General features: G+C 52.3%; 3 protein-coding genes across 3 annotated transcripts; 2 read left to right on the top strand and 1 right to left on the bottom strand.

The window, feature by feature from the left end:
* Positions 1-354: 354 nt before the first annotated feature.
* On the top strand, positions 355-519 carry GLOTRDRAFT_50218 (uncharacterized protein; the record flags this gene model as incomplete). Its single annotated transcript, XM_007872640.1, has 1 exon — positions 355-519. A coding segment is annotated over one exon (165 nt), but the record flags the coding sequence as incomplete, so codon positions are not given.
* Positions 520-2,323: 1,804 nt separating this feature from the next.
* GLOTRDRAFT_133744 (cytochrome P450) lies at positions 2,324-4,231 on the top strand (the record flags this gene model as incomplete). Its single annotated transcript, XM_007872712.1, has 10 exons — positions 2,324-2,460; positions 2,509-2,543; positions 2,593-2,673; positions 2,729-2,796; positions 2,877-2,933; positions 2,987-3,075; positions 3,134-3,215; positions 3,478-3,552; positions 3,611-3,899; positions 3,954-4,231. The coding sequence occupies 10 exons, from the start codon at positions 2,324-2,326 to the stop codon at positions 4,229-4,231; spliced, it is 1,191 nt and encodes a 396-aa protein (XP_007870903.1).
* A 1,511-nt stretch (positions 4,232-5,742) lies between these two features.
* Positions 5,743-12,634, bottom strand: GLOTRDRAFT_123503 (uncharacterized protein). Its single transcript, XM_007872711.1, has 18 exons — positions 11,735-12,634; positions 11,608-11,684; positions 8,764-11,550; positions 8,658-8,711; positions 8,475-8,603; positions 8,255-8,425; positions 7,610-8,122; positions 7,386-7,501; positions 7,266-7,334; positions 7,151-7,213; positions 7,014-7,103; positions 6,858-6,962; positions 6,612-6,672; positions 6,520-6,557; positions 6,309-6,466; positions 6,095-6,254; positions 5,991-6,039; positions 5,743-5,937 (listed from the first exon to the last, which is right to left on the bottom strand). Exons 1-18 carry the CDS (start codon positions 12,586-12,588, stop codon positions 5,768-5,770), a joined length of 5,664 nt encoding a protein of 1,887 aa, XP_007870902.1. The 5' UTR covers positions 12,589-12,634; the 3' UTR covers positions 5,743-5,767.
* Between the last annotated feature and the right edge of the window lie 542 nt (positions 12,635-13,176).

The following is a 13,176-nucleotide window of genomic DNA, read 5'->3' as shown; positions in this document are numbered from 1 at the left end:
GGCTTTGGCCTGGCTCGGGCCTGGCTCCGGCTCAGGCCAGGGCTTCCATGCTTGGAGAAGGAACGGGTACTGGAGACGTACTAATACGGGATTACACACCCTACTTCATCTAATGGCCACTATGTACAAGGTTAGTGATCCTATATACATCTGAAGAGCACAACATGCTCACCGGACTGTGTATAGGTTACCGATGTGCCTCAAACCCGCAATTCTTAAATATGTGTGGGTACCGTAAGCCATTAGAACAGCCCCGTATAGGGATAGAATGCATGAGGTTAAATCCACAACAGGTATGGTGTGACTTACCTGTGATTTGAAGTCTGGTTCAGCTCATTTAGCCAGTGCCACAAAGCCCCGGGCCTGCAGGGCCTGGCTCGGGCTTCGGACAACCCAAGCCAGGCCCTGTCCTCAGGCTTGAGTAGGGCTTTGGCCTGGCTCGGGCCTGCTGAAATAGGGCCTGGCCTGGCCTGGCTCGGGCTTGAAGCCAGGCCGGGCACAACACTACTCGGCAGTTGACTGCATGTAGATCCATTGGCGACCAATGGACGCTATCACTGAAGTGCCGGTCGCACGGTGACATGGTCAAATTGCATCCGGGAATCCAATCCAGTATCTTGTCCTTCGCCACTGGTGTGATGTATCTGAGGGTCCATGGACGTTGAGCCGATCTGCCAGTGATTGTCACTCCACCTTTGATTGTGCCAATTCAGACCATTTGAATTGACTCGTTCTGACAGATAGAAGAGTATATCACAACGATATGGAAATCACGGCAGCAATTACACTGGAGTGTCAGGGTAACATGGCGAACATTTGAAACAGTTTAAAACATATACAGGGCTCGCTGAGGGCGATACGATAGGCTATGCCGTGACGGCGCAGAAACTCGCAGAAGCTTGGGTCGGGTTGGTTCCGCGGATGGTGAACGCACGAACGTGAATACCGAGGCTGCATGTGTGTACTATGAAATCGAGTCCATAGCTACGGCTCGAGCACCATATGCATATTCCCCGCAGACAGCGTGAAAATTCCTCGCAAGTTACTATCAATGGAGGAGAAAGCTTGTACGTGTATCTAGCCTTCGGAACCATATAGTCGATGGGACCGCATGGGCGACTGTTATACACTTACTATAGTTTCCTACCTTCCTTGGGCCGCCCAATGAACTAAGAGGATATTTGAATGGGATAGGATGGAATTTCGCGCCGAACAATAACTTATTTTAGCCGCGTTGACTTACTATACTTACTTACTAACAGAACTCATACCCTCACTATCGTATGCGATGCGAGTGGACTGATCCAACTGGACTGACATCTCCCGGGACCCGGGTGGCAGACTTCCAAACACGTGATGCTTCCCATCGTCGAATTCGAACTTTTCGAGAATACCCTCACTGGCAGACCTCCGCATTGCAGAATTCAGTTAACGCACAGTCTCGAAAGTTCACAATCTGTTCCCACGACGATGAAAGGACATTGGGATCCAAACAATGGGCAAATCGAAAGAGAAGACTCCAAGTTTAGTTGTGGCAAACGGAGACCCCGGACATTACTTGTATTGTCGGGGTTCCCGGTCGCGGCCTGCTGAGACAAGGATCGATTCGATCATTTCATCATACTCAGAGCCGCTAGTAGATTCGTGATGCTGATTTTCAATACAGATAATGGTCTGGGTGGCGATCCAGCCTTGGACCGATAGCAAGGTTGATCACTATCCTCCCATCAGAGCCACAACCCGCCTGTACATACACTTCGAAAGATACTGATGTCATCCTGCATCGATACACTTCGATGTCATGGCGCACTATGGATGGCGCACTATGGACTCTGATGGGGATGGAAAGGCCCACTGATTCACCCTTGAGACAGGATCTGGTGGATGCTGATCAAACAGCGACTCCGCGATGTCTTCAAGATGCGTCATGACCCACAAGATTCGGCAGACCTAAGCTCGATAGGCTGTACATGGGGTGCCAGCGACACTATTTATCTAGCGTCTTCATGTAACCTGACAGTTCCAATAAGCTGCATTCACCGTCCCTGACAAGGAGGATGACATTTCAATTCTTATCCACCTGTATTATAGCGGGTCCAGTATGTCTCCACCGTAGCTCATGCATGCGAGGCTGACCACTCCACAGGTTACCCATCTTTTCTTCAGGCGGCGGGAGCCTAATGCCCTCAGTTTCATACTAGGGCTGTTCGCACTTTCGCTGTTCTCGTCCTTGGGCCTGTGGTATGCTTCGAACCGTACATCCCTAGCAAGTGCTGGAGCACTAGGGACAATGCACACCGTCACTTATCTCGTGACGCTATCCATGTCTATCGCGTGCTATCGTCTGTCGCCATGGCATCCCCTCTCCCGTTTTCCTGGGCCTGTATCTGCTCGTCTCACCAAGTGGTGGATGATTTACCAGATTGCGGTGAAAGGGGGTAGGCATGTCAAGCTGCGGGAGTATGTTGATTACCGGCTTCGCCGAAGTCACTCTGACGCCCACTACAGACTTCATGCCCAATACGGACCGTGGGTTCGCGTAGGTACGCAGCTGAGCAAGGTCCACCACAACGTACGGCTGACCAGCTGTAGGCCCCAATGAAATTTCGGTTAACCTTCCCTGCGCTGTTCGTCCGATATACAACAAGCTCGATAGGTCGCCGTTTTATTCTGGTAAAGTGCACCTTCACATCATCTCGCGACATTGTTCTGAAATAGTACACGATAGCGATACCAGCAGACGCCGATACCCTGATTACAGTCTTGGATCGTCAAGTGCACGCCAGTCGCCGGCAGGTCGGTACCTTATTTGATTGCTTTGGATCGACTGTCAGAGCTCACTCATCGATACGCCGTATGGTGCTCTCGGATTGCAGGCTTGGACAAAGGCAGTTACTTCAGATGCAATGCAGTCTTATATTCCATTCTTGATGGTGAGGATTGTATTTCATGGCGCTCAACATACTAAACTCACCACGACTACTAGGCCCGTATAACTCAGCTTGATCGCATATTCGATAGAGAAACCTCCAAAGGTCCGGTACAAATTGATCACTGGATTAATTTATTCCTGATGTATGTGATATTCGTCGTTGTCCAACGCATTCGTATACATTTGACTTTCGCCGTCCAGGGATCTGATGGGTGATATGGGCTTCTCTGGAGGGTTCGAGACCATGAGTGCAGGCAAAGATACAGAAGGATGGATGGAAATGGTGAGCTCAGGTCATTCCAACTCCCGACCATTCTCGATCCTTCGGCCTTAGCTCGCACAAGGCGTGTTCTTTGTAACGTGTCAGTACATCAGTGACTTAACTCCACGCAACATGAAACCAACACCGAATTTGTATAGCCATTGGCCAGGTACCTTGGATGAGGAGTATCGTAGAGTATCTGCCACGGCGTGGTCCAATCCAATCTTTTCAGCATGTCCGTATCCTGTGTCCCTATTTGTGCGTACACTCACTCTTGCCTAAGTTTGCTAAGAAGAAAGTTGCCGAGATTAAGGCGAGCACTGGCAATAAGACACGGAGAGATATACTCGGTACTCTGGTATGTGCGAGAGATCTATACTAGAAGCAGTCAGTCAGCCCTGATTCATTCCTCCAAGCTTGACGAATCATCGGCAATATATCGCCTCAACGAAGCAGAGGCAGCCGCTGATGCTGCGTTGATCGTTGTTGCTGCAACAGACACGACGGCGCAGACACTTGCCGCCCTTGTTCCGTATACTATGTGCGACAGAAATATATTATCCAGGCTTCAGGCGGAAGTGGGGACGGCTTTCGTGTCTTATTCCGGTGAATCAGAGAACATGGATGTATCAGCGGTGATGCGCCTTCCATTCCTTGATGCTTGTATTCAAGAGGCTTTGCGACTCGTCCCTCCCGGACCATTTGGTGGGTGGGTTGCAGACTACGGGATTTCTAAAGTCTCTGAGATGCTTTTTATAGGACCGCCTCGCACTTCAGGCTCGGTCGGCGTTAATATCAGCGATGTCTACATTCCACCCAATACAACCATCCACGTGCCGGTCTATACCATGCATAGGGACAGTGCAAATTTCGGCCCTAATGCTGACGATTACGCACCTGAACGGTGGCTAGAAGGCAGCATCTGTACCATTAATTTCGAGGGTAAACCCAAAATTATTAAAGAAGCATTCATGCCATTTAGTGCGGGCTATGCGAGCTGCGTTGGAAAGAAATTAGCCCTGCAAAATATGAAGTGAGTTCTCACCGTGAGCTCAGAGTGAGCTCACCCCATTCATCGGTTTTAGGATATTCATAGCATGGCTCATACATACATACATTATTGATCCAGTCGCAGACTTCAACCCGGAGAAATTTGACGCATCATATCAAGTCAGTGGACTTTTGTCATGGTTGGGAGCGGCCCCAAATACTATACTGACGTTCGCGAATTTCCTAGGAATACGGCCTTTGGTGTCATGAGCCATTACAGGTTTACCTTCGTCGCCGTCGTATTATAGACATTACTCACTGAGGTCTACGACTGTTTCTAAGGGTTGTATACATGTAGAATGACCCAGAGGTGCCAGCCTAGCTGTCTGAAATCTGATTAGCATTGGTGTACATGGCTGGCGAAATAGTACTAGTACTGCACACTAACGCTGCGCGAATATTAATTCATAATTTTCAGGCCTTGCCTGTGATCCTAGAGCTAGCATTGCGTCAATGCCGCTATTAGTGGCTGATGCTCAGCACTGGCATTAAGCAAGCGAATAATCGACGTTCACTGACGGGGTCCATTTGGTTCTACCGCCTTGGGCTCCTTCGCTGGAATATATAAGGCCTTTGCAGCGGCCACTTGACTCCATTCGATCTTCCAGGTCTGCACTCTGCGATGAGTGAGCTATATACTGGCTAGACATGCTCCGGAAACTGGAATTGGTACAAGTAGTCACCGGCGCCCAAGCGCTCACCGCCGGACAGGGTTGAGCCGAGTCGACTCGAAACTAAGTACTGTCTATAAGTCACTTGTATACTTACTCCGACTCGAACAAACTTGTTGACGTTCAACAGAACCTTTCTGCGTTGTAAATGCTGAAGCTGTAGTATTGCGAAAGCGGAGGATGTGCTTCTTGACGCCAAAGCCAGTACTGGACACATCAGGGTCTCTCTGAGAGGGCGCAAGGCAATTTGTAAGTACAGGTAAATAGTGTACCCATTCCCGCAGCGCGAGATACCTTGCGACCAGCAAGGTAGAGACGGGCCGAGTCCCGAGTCGACTCACTAGGACCTGCTCCGACTCGGACAAGGTTGAAGGAATGGACAACCGCCTTCCCAACGCTCCTAATTACAAGTATTCCGTGTGGGTAGCCACCAGTGGCCATCACTAAAGTCTACAGTATTTCCCAAACCTATTCTAACATTCACTAGTGATCTTAGCTTCTAGGCCCATTATCCGCGAAGACTTTTCTGTGACATATCACTGTCATAGCCGACGAGTCAAGCTGTCATAGCCGACGAGTCAAGTTTGATCGCAGTTATCTGAGGCTTTGGACGACCTATTTCCGCTACTGGTGAGTATCCGCCCGGGCAGAACGCTCCGCGCGCCTTTCTGCCATATGCATAAGCACCAAATTGCAGCTACCGGAGGACCCGGACGGTAACCGAATGGCGCGACTATTGAAAATATAAGTACGGTACAGCATAAAAAGATATGACAAGCGTCAGTGTCCACTTATACTGAATGCTGAGATGTCGAGTGGCAGTAGTAGGGAATATTGGAAAGATGCGTAGTATTATCCGGACTTGATCTTGCGAAGAGCACGCTTCCGAGCGGCCTCACAATTGCTGCACGCTAACTCGATTGCCTCCATCCACAGTTGGCAATCCCGGACGGATGTCGCCCTCAAATTTATGGTGTCCCCCCCTCGAGGATACAGAACTGCAAGCTGGAATGTGCTGTCGTCTGCTCAAGATGCCATTACAGACCTCTCCGTATTGAGGCAAGGGGATGCTGACCTTTGCTTCCGGGTATATCTCTCACCTGCACCTCTGACAGCGATAGAGGCTGAAGAAAAATGATTGAACCTCGGTTAAAGGATCTCACGCCCCGGTCAACTCACCATGCGATATATTGATTTGGCGCCTTCGTCTGTTAACAGCAATATGTCATTGCAAAGGAATGCTCGAAGCTTTCTTCCGCTTTTAGCCTTCATGAGGAACCCTTCTTTAAGCAGACGCCTCGGACCCATGTAGCGAGTAGGAGCAGTCAAGTCCAGCCGTCTGCGGTGAAAGAAGTCCATGAGAGTCGCTATGATTGAGAGGCTGTTTGCTTACCCTTGGCCGATCCATAGGTCGCGCGAAATGCTTTTTAGACGTTCCCGTCCCTCTTGCTCTCGAATGCTCTCATTAATATGGTCCAAGATCCTTTCGGCAATCTCGAGCGCATGGCTAATTCTTTCTTTATCTTCGTCCATCTCAGTGTAATGTAAAATCTGTGCACAGCGGCCAGATGAGGACCTATGTTGCTGAAATGAGACAGACCAACCTGTCTGATGAGGAGCGGATATCTTGTAATGCGTTGCACTGCGAATGAATATATCACGGGTACAAACCAGGCACCACAGACGTTTGACTCACTAGGTACTAGTAAGTAGCTCGATAGATCGAGGTTTCGAACCGTCGGATCCTCTTTCAGCCGCTGATTCCACATCAGAGAATGATACTCATACGAGCATCCTACTATCGTACCTGAAGTTGTGCTGCGAGTACTGGATCGGACTCGCGCATTGATTGTAGCACTTTGATCGCTGTTCCTTGGTTCACGCAGTAATCCTGGCTGTGGTCTCAGGCTTCCGTAAGCTAAGAAGAACCCCAAGAGCTCACCATATAGACTCCCATATTCGACATATTGGACTCCAGAATGTCGCCTATGCGATCGATATAGAGACGACATTCCTTCTGCCTCTCCTCCAATGAGCTCAGGAAAGTCTGGGTGAAGGAGGTCTTAATACAATATGCATAGGAACTCGTAGACTGTACCGTGTTCGTCAACAAGATGTCCTCAACATTTGCAAAAATGACCGTAATAGCCTTCTTGTCAAGGATAGACAACAAGCTCGAATAGAAAATCTGACATATACTCAGCGTCACGCGGCTGGACAGAGACGTAGACGAACCTCGACTATGAGCTGTAGATCTCGAACGTAAGCTGCCTCGGTGGCAATCAATTCGAAGGTGGCCTGCATGACCATACTCAGGTATCCTCAATGTACGAGTAGTGACGATACTCACCTCCTGTCGCCGGCGTTCCCTTGCAGGCATTTCTTCAAGTGCTGTCTTATCCACAAGGCTCGACCATGACTTGATAAGTGTCAGGAGCCTTAATTGATAATAACAAGGACGGATACTCACGGATCCAAAAGATGAAGCGTTCTCCTGTTGGACGGGGGTTATGGGCCTGTCCATGATAGGTCCCGAGATGATGGGCATGCTGCGCCTATCCGAATCTTGACCGGGAGTCCTACGGCCTAAGAAGTGAAGCAAGTGTGAGTAGGAACGCCCTCCTTCTGTATCTCTGGACACAGTCCGTGATAACGTAGACACCGGTGACAAAGGAGGATGCGGGGAGGGTGAACCTGTTTCGAAAGAAGACGTCGAAAGGCGACTGGTGTGCCCTTTTCTCTGCTTGAATGCTTCGTATCGTTCGTAGGCATCGTCCAGTCTGATGACATTATCGTCCGTGTCGAGTGGCGGCGGTGGGGGAAGGTCCTTCTCCGACGACATGGACACCATTGACGACCTCTGAGGAATTGCTGGTGGGGGACGGCGACGTAGCGACTTCTTCCGAATAGGCTTTGGAGGTGCATGGTCGTCCTCCTTTACGACGAGACCGGCAGCTTCAAGAACTCTCTGTCGCTCGAGCTCTCTAGCTTCCCGTTCACGCCTTCGCACATCTTCAGTCCGCTCTGTATCCGAATCCCCCGAGTCCGAATTCGAGTCTGAGAATGATAAGTATTCGTCATCTGAGGAACCGTCAGGACTGTCTTCGGGATCTGATTGAGCTACGGGCGGGCCTCCTTTGTCAGAGTCCGCAGCTACTTCGGCGGGTTCCTTCGATTCAGTGGACTGCTTGATAGGAAATCGGTCATCTAAGGAATTGTAAATCCATTTGAAGCATGATTATATTCAAGGTAACATGAAATGTAAGAAAAAGGTATTTTAGCCTATATCCAGCCTTGAATGAGGACAGGAAGCACTCAGGGAACGATTGTGCGACTAACCCTCTATGACCTCCAGGTAAGCCGCGGGTACGATGAAGATAACGCCGCCCTGTTCAACCTTCCACCAATCTGCTTCACTCCTGTCTACGACGACTACTTCGTCGCCCTCAGCAAGGGGTAACTCGTCGGCACTTCCACCAGTGTACGCGTATAACGCCTTGGCTTTGACAACTGGAAAGGTCTTAGTAAGAGGATTCTAATTACAGTGTAGTAGACGTACCATTGTCGAGCACCTGGACGTACGTCTTCGGGAAAAATCCAGATGTTCCGTCGCGAACCAGAGTACCATACCACCAATCGCCACCACTCTTAGACGGATGGGCAGTAAGTACGAGGTTCTCCCCGAAACCTTTGTGAAAGCTCAATATTGCAGACCTAGAGGTAGTCTCAAAGGCCGACTTACTGAGATCCTCTGCTCTTTGCCCTTCGTATGCATAGAGAGCGCGAACACGATAGCCTACTCCTCAGTTAAACAGTGAGATTAAGACGTCACCAAGGGAAAGACTTACTAATGGTCTTATCAACGTCTTCCATGGGATCGCTTGCGGCCTGACCTTCTTCGGAGACGTGAATGTCAGGGATGCCAGCAGTTTCCTTTCCTACGACTTCGTACTCTTCCTCCTCTTCAACGGTAGGCGGTAGTTGCTCTTGATATGTTCCACCGTGTTCGGCCGCAAGACCAGCATACCAGTCCACCGATTGCCTATTACTCGAGCGCGAGTCCATCGATGACATAGTGGGCATAGCTGGTCCATCTGACTCCGGCTGCACAGGGGCAAGGGGCTCAGCGTCGGGCACAACAGACGGCGGAGAAGGTGCTCTTGGAGCAGCGTTAATGTGTTCCGGAGGTGCTGCATCACCTAGGACTCGTCCGCCGACCGGCGCTGAGCTACGGTCATTAGTAACTGCCTTACGGAGCCTTGCCCCGCCCTTGATAGCACTTAGTAAAGCGCTACGATCCCCTGATGGGGCAGGCGCTGATGGTGCTGCTGGTGCCGGAGAGGGAGCTGGTGCCATAGGAGCCGGAGGCGCCGGCGGGGCGGCTGGTGCCGGAGGGGCGGCTGGTGCCGGAGGGGCGGCGGGAGCTGGGGGTGGTGGCGGCGCAGGGGTCGATGGCTTCGGAGTGGCAGGGCCAGCAGACTCAGGCCTCGCAGGCGGCAAGATATTACCAAATAATTCTTGCGCCAGAGCACTTCTAGATTGACGGGATACTGCCATCTCATCGTCACTGCTGTCGTCGTCCTCCTTCTCTTGGACATCATCCCAGTCGCTATCATCTGAAGGAGCTGTATGGTATGTAGACTTCACTGGGACAGGAGTAGCACTCTTAGGCGGTGGTGACACGACCGGGGACGTTGGAGTAGGAGGAGCCGGAGGAGGAGCAGTCTGAGGCCTGAAGAACGGATTGGTGCTGCCGTTCCCAAGGCCCGGAGCAGGGCTAGCCCCTGACCCTTCCTTCATCATGCGACTAAACGGATTGGTGCCTGCCTTGGTGGGCGGGGAAGCCGGTGCAGGTGGTGGCGGGGGAGGGGGAGGGGGAGGGGGAGGAGCTAGCGAGGACACCTGCGGATCGGGCTCAGCTGAGGGAGCACTGGCAGCAGGGGCAGATGCCGGCGCAGGGGCCGCAGGCGGCGGAGACGCCGCACTCTCGGCGTTAAGGAATGCCTGCCTCCTAGCCTGATACTGTGCCTCTGCTTTACGAGCTTCTTCCTCCTCTTGTTCTAACTGCCGAATCCGAGCCAGGCGTTCCTCGCGCTGCTTGCGTAGAGCCTCTTCTCTTTCTTTCAGACGTTGCTCCTCAGGATCGACAGTCGGCTCAACTGGTAAGATCGCGACGGCTGGCGGGGGAGGCGGAGGAGCGGATACAGCTGGGGGTGCTGGAGGTGTTGGAGACACAGGCGCCGACGCTCGCGGGGTGACTGGAGGGCGGGGTGCGGCGCCCTTCCTAGGCGGCGGAGGTGCTGGAGCCCTCTTCGGCGCAGGGGGAGCAGGCGGCTTCGGTGTTGCGGCTGTCGGGGTGGGAGGTACAGGAGTAGATGGTGTCGCAGGAGTCTGGGGCGTCGCACGCCCTTCTTTCAATGCCTTCTCGCTCTCTAGACGCTCTCTCCTAAGCCGCTCTCTCTCTTCCGCGAGTCTCTCCGCTTCCTTTGACTTTTCTTCCGCCTCTTTCTTCTCCTGAGCTAAGCGATCAGCAACGCTGGTATCTATAGACTTGGTGCCAGCACCGGTAGGAGCCACGCCCAGTGCAGCCATACGTTCCTGCATACGCCGCTGGGCTTCTTGACGAATGAATTCCTTCCTCTCCTCAGGGGTCATATGTTTGGTACCCGGAGCCGGAGACGCACTGGGAGCTGGCGGTGGTGGCTTGCTGAGCGTAGTCGATGGAGCAACAGGGGGAGGAGGTGGAGGCGAGCGAGCGGCAGGTGGACTTCGAGGTCGGTCGTACTCCCTATCCCGACGCTCGTACGATGCTTCGCGGGGGCGGGAGCGATCCCTGTCGTAATCTCGATCTCTGCTGTATTCCCTGTCCCTTCCTCTGTCATACGAGCTCGTATAACGCCCGCGGTCACGGTCCGACGCTTCGTCGTACCTCCTCGAAGACGAATACGTATCGTCGCGATCGTCATAGCGTCCGAACCTGTCATTTCTACGATCGCGCTCGCGCGCCCAGTCTCGTTTCTCCCTTTCTTTGCGTTCTTCCCGGTCTTTTATTTTCCGCTCGACTTCGGGCACACGCTCGTGCATCAACTTCAAGAGCTCTCGCTCTAACCTCCTCCGCTCCTCGTCCTTAGCAGGTGACCTGGGTGGTCTGGACACGTAGTCCAAGTCTTCCTGCACGCGTTTCACGCGATACTTCAGATCAGACAATTCCCGCTCCAGCGCTTCGTCTTCGGCAGTACGAGACGCATTCTCTTCAGCAGCGCGGTCGAGCATCTTGGCTGTGTTGTCAAGTTGCCGCTTGATGTCCGACAGATCATCGGCGGGGCTCTCATTCCCTACGCGCACAGCATCGCGGTCGAGATGGCGAGAGCGTGGCTGATAGAAACGACCCGGCTCAGGATCTTGGTGTCTGTATACAGTAGCATCCTGTCGTCCACCCGCCCCAGGAGCGCCGGAGCTGGTGAAGGATCGCTCCTTTAGCCTAGAAACCGGCGTGTCAAGACCGGAGGGAGAGCGTGCACGAGTCTCATCCTTCAGTACACGCTTGAGGAAGTCCACAGAGTCGTCGAGATCACGATGTGAAGGCGGGACTAGTTCAGGAGGGAGTTCGTCCGGTATGGGGTTGCCGTTTAATCCTTGTATGAGATGGTCAGTACATGAGGTGCAGGGATATGAGAACAGGTAACACGTACGACGATATATCAAGCCCATGGCAACATGGAACTCCTGAATATTCAGCTTCCCTCTATTATCAGCGTCGGCAAGAGTCCTGCGAGCACAGAATAAATCCTCCGTATAGCACGAAACTTGTCAACGTACCATATGCGAGCCAAATCATTATTGTCCAGTCCACTCTGGCTGAAAATCTCCCGAGCGGTTTGGCCGTCGATGAACCCAGTGCCCTTAGCATCCCATGCCCGGAACATCTGATCGTAACTCTTCTTCTCCGCCTTCGACAATGTCCAAGGCATCTTCAGCGCCGTCGTGCCCTTGGTCTCCTCATTAAACTGCTGGATTGACTGTACCAGTGAGGGCGCACCCATTTGCTGCGGCTGCGGCGGAAGCTGAGGCATCCCACCGGCGCCATACGGAGCTGATGGATTGACTGGCATGAACGAGCTGGACATCATCTGCAGTCGAGGGTCTATATAGCCCGTCATCTGCGGCATGAGAGGGGCCGCCGGCGGAGGCATACCGCCAGGACCTCCGCCGCGACCCAGTCCTGTAAAGTTACCACCCGCACCAGGGAACCCAGTTGGTTGTGGTTGAAGACTGGATGGTAGGAAACGACTTGGCTGCTGCTGCTGCTGCTGTCCAGGCGGACCCAGAAAGCTCGGACCTTGATTCTGTTGCTGGAATTGTGAGGGAAGAGGAGGAACCGGCGGTGCTGGAGAGCGCTGCTGGAAGTTACTGCCTAGACCTTGAAACCCTGTCTGTTGCGGCTGCTGAAATCCAGTTTGCTGCGGCTGCTGGAATCCAGTCGGCTGAGGCTGCTGAAAGCCTGGCGCACCGGGAAATCCTGTTTGCTGTGGTTGCAGATACCCTCCCGGACGTTGACCTGGGAAACCCGTAGGCTGGGGAGCGAGCCCTCCTTGCTGGAACCCCTGCTGAAGCTGAGGATTCATCCCTGTTTGCATCGGGTATTGGAACCCTGGTTGACCCCATTGCGACATTGCGCTCGACGTCGCGCACGTCGCCGAGGATGGATGGTGTTATGACAAGAATATTATCCGAATATATCCAGTAGACGTCACGGCCGTACTGTCTTTTAGGTAATATTTATTTAGTTATTGCTGGTTTAATATTTATTCAATAAATAAAGTCCCAACAGAGTATTGTGAAATATCGCCCAAGCATGCCTCGATTTCACTGCAACTTCAAGCCACCATGTCCTCAGGTAATCTATCTTTTCACAGATTTTGGTGATAGATAATTCATGTTGCTCTCAACCTCCGTGGAACGGCTGGGATGGGCTTTACCCACTAACAGGTCTGCTCCCATAACAGGCCCTTGTGCTACTGAGTCCTGCTTAAAGCTACTCAGTAATAAAACTTACGCGACTTTCCGGGTATACCGCATGTCCCGTTCCTTGTCGTTGGAAGACGTAGTTTCGTAGGACGCGCCCCGGTCCAAACACTATGGGAACGAGGACGCTATCATGGCATCGTCTTTGACTTGAAGACTGAAGGAATCCTTGACTCTGGGGCAAAGCTTGAAGTACCCTGGACGAGAATGAAACGCTGCGCGCTACCCAAGCGTTG

The sequence above is a fragment of the Gloeophyllum trabeum genome, assembly GCF_000344685.1.
Source record: "Gloeophyllum trabeum ATCC 11539 unplaced genomic scaffold GLOTRscaffold_00019, whole genome shotgun sequence".
NCBI classification, from domain to species: Eukaryota; Fungi; Basidiomycota; class Agaricomycetes; order Gloeophyllales; family Gloeophyllaceae; genus Gloeophyllum; species Gloeophyllum trabeum.
The sequence above is the reverse complement of the archived record's forward strand: the minus strand, read 5'-3'. Positions and strand labels throughout refer to the sequence as shown.

Bases quoted from the DNA above. Each gene is read 5' to 3' on its own strand.
- GLOTRDRAFT_123503 (XM_007872711.1), bottom strand. From the start codon at position 12,588: ATGTCGCAATGGGGTCAACCAGGGTTCCAATACCCGATGCAAACAGGG. The intron at 11,685-11,734 runs GTACGTTGACAA...CTGTGCTCGCAG, and splicing joins AATGATTTGGCTCGCATATG to GACTCTTGCCGACGCTGATA. The intron at 6,963-7,013 runs GTACAGTCTACG...TCCTTCACCCAG, and splicing joins ACATCTTGTTGACGAACACG to ACTTTCCTGAGCTCATTGGA.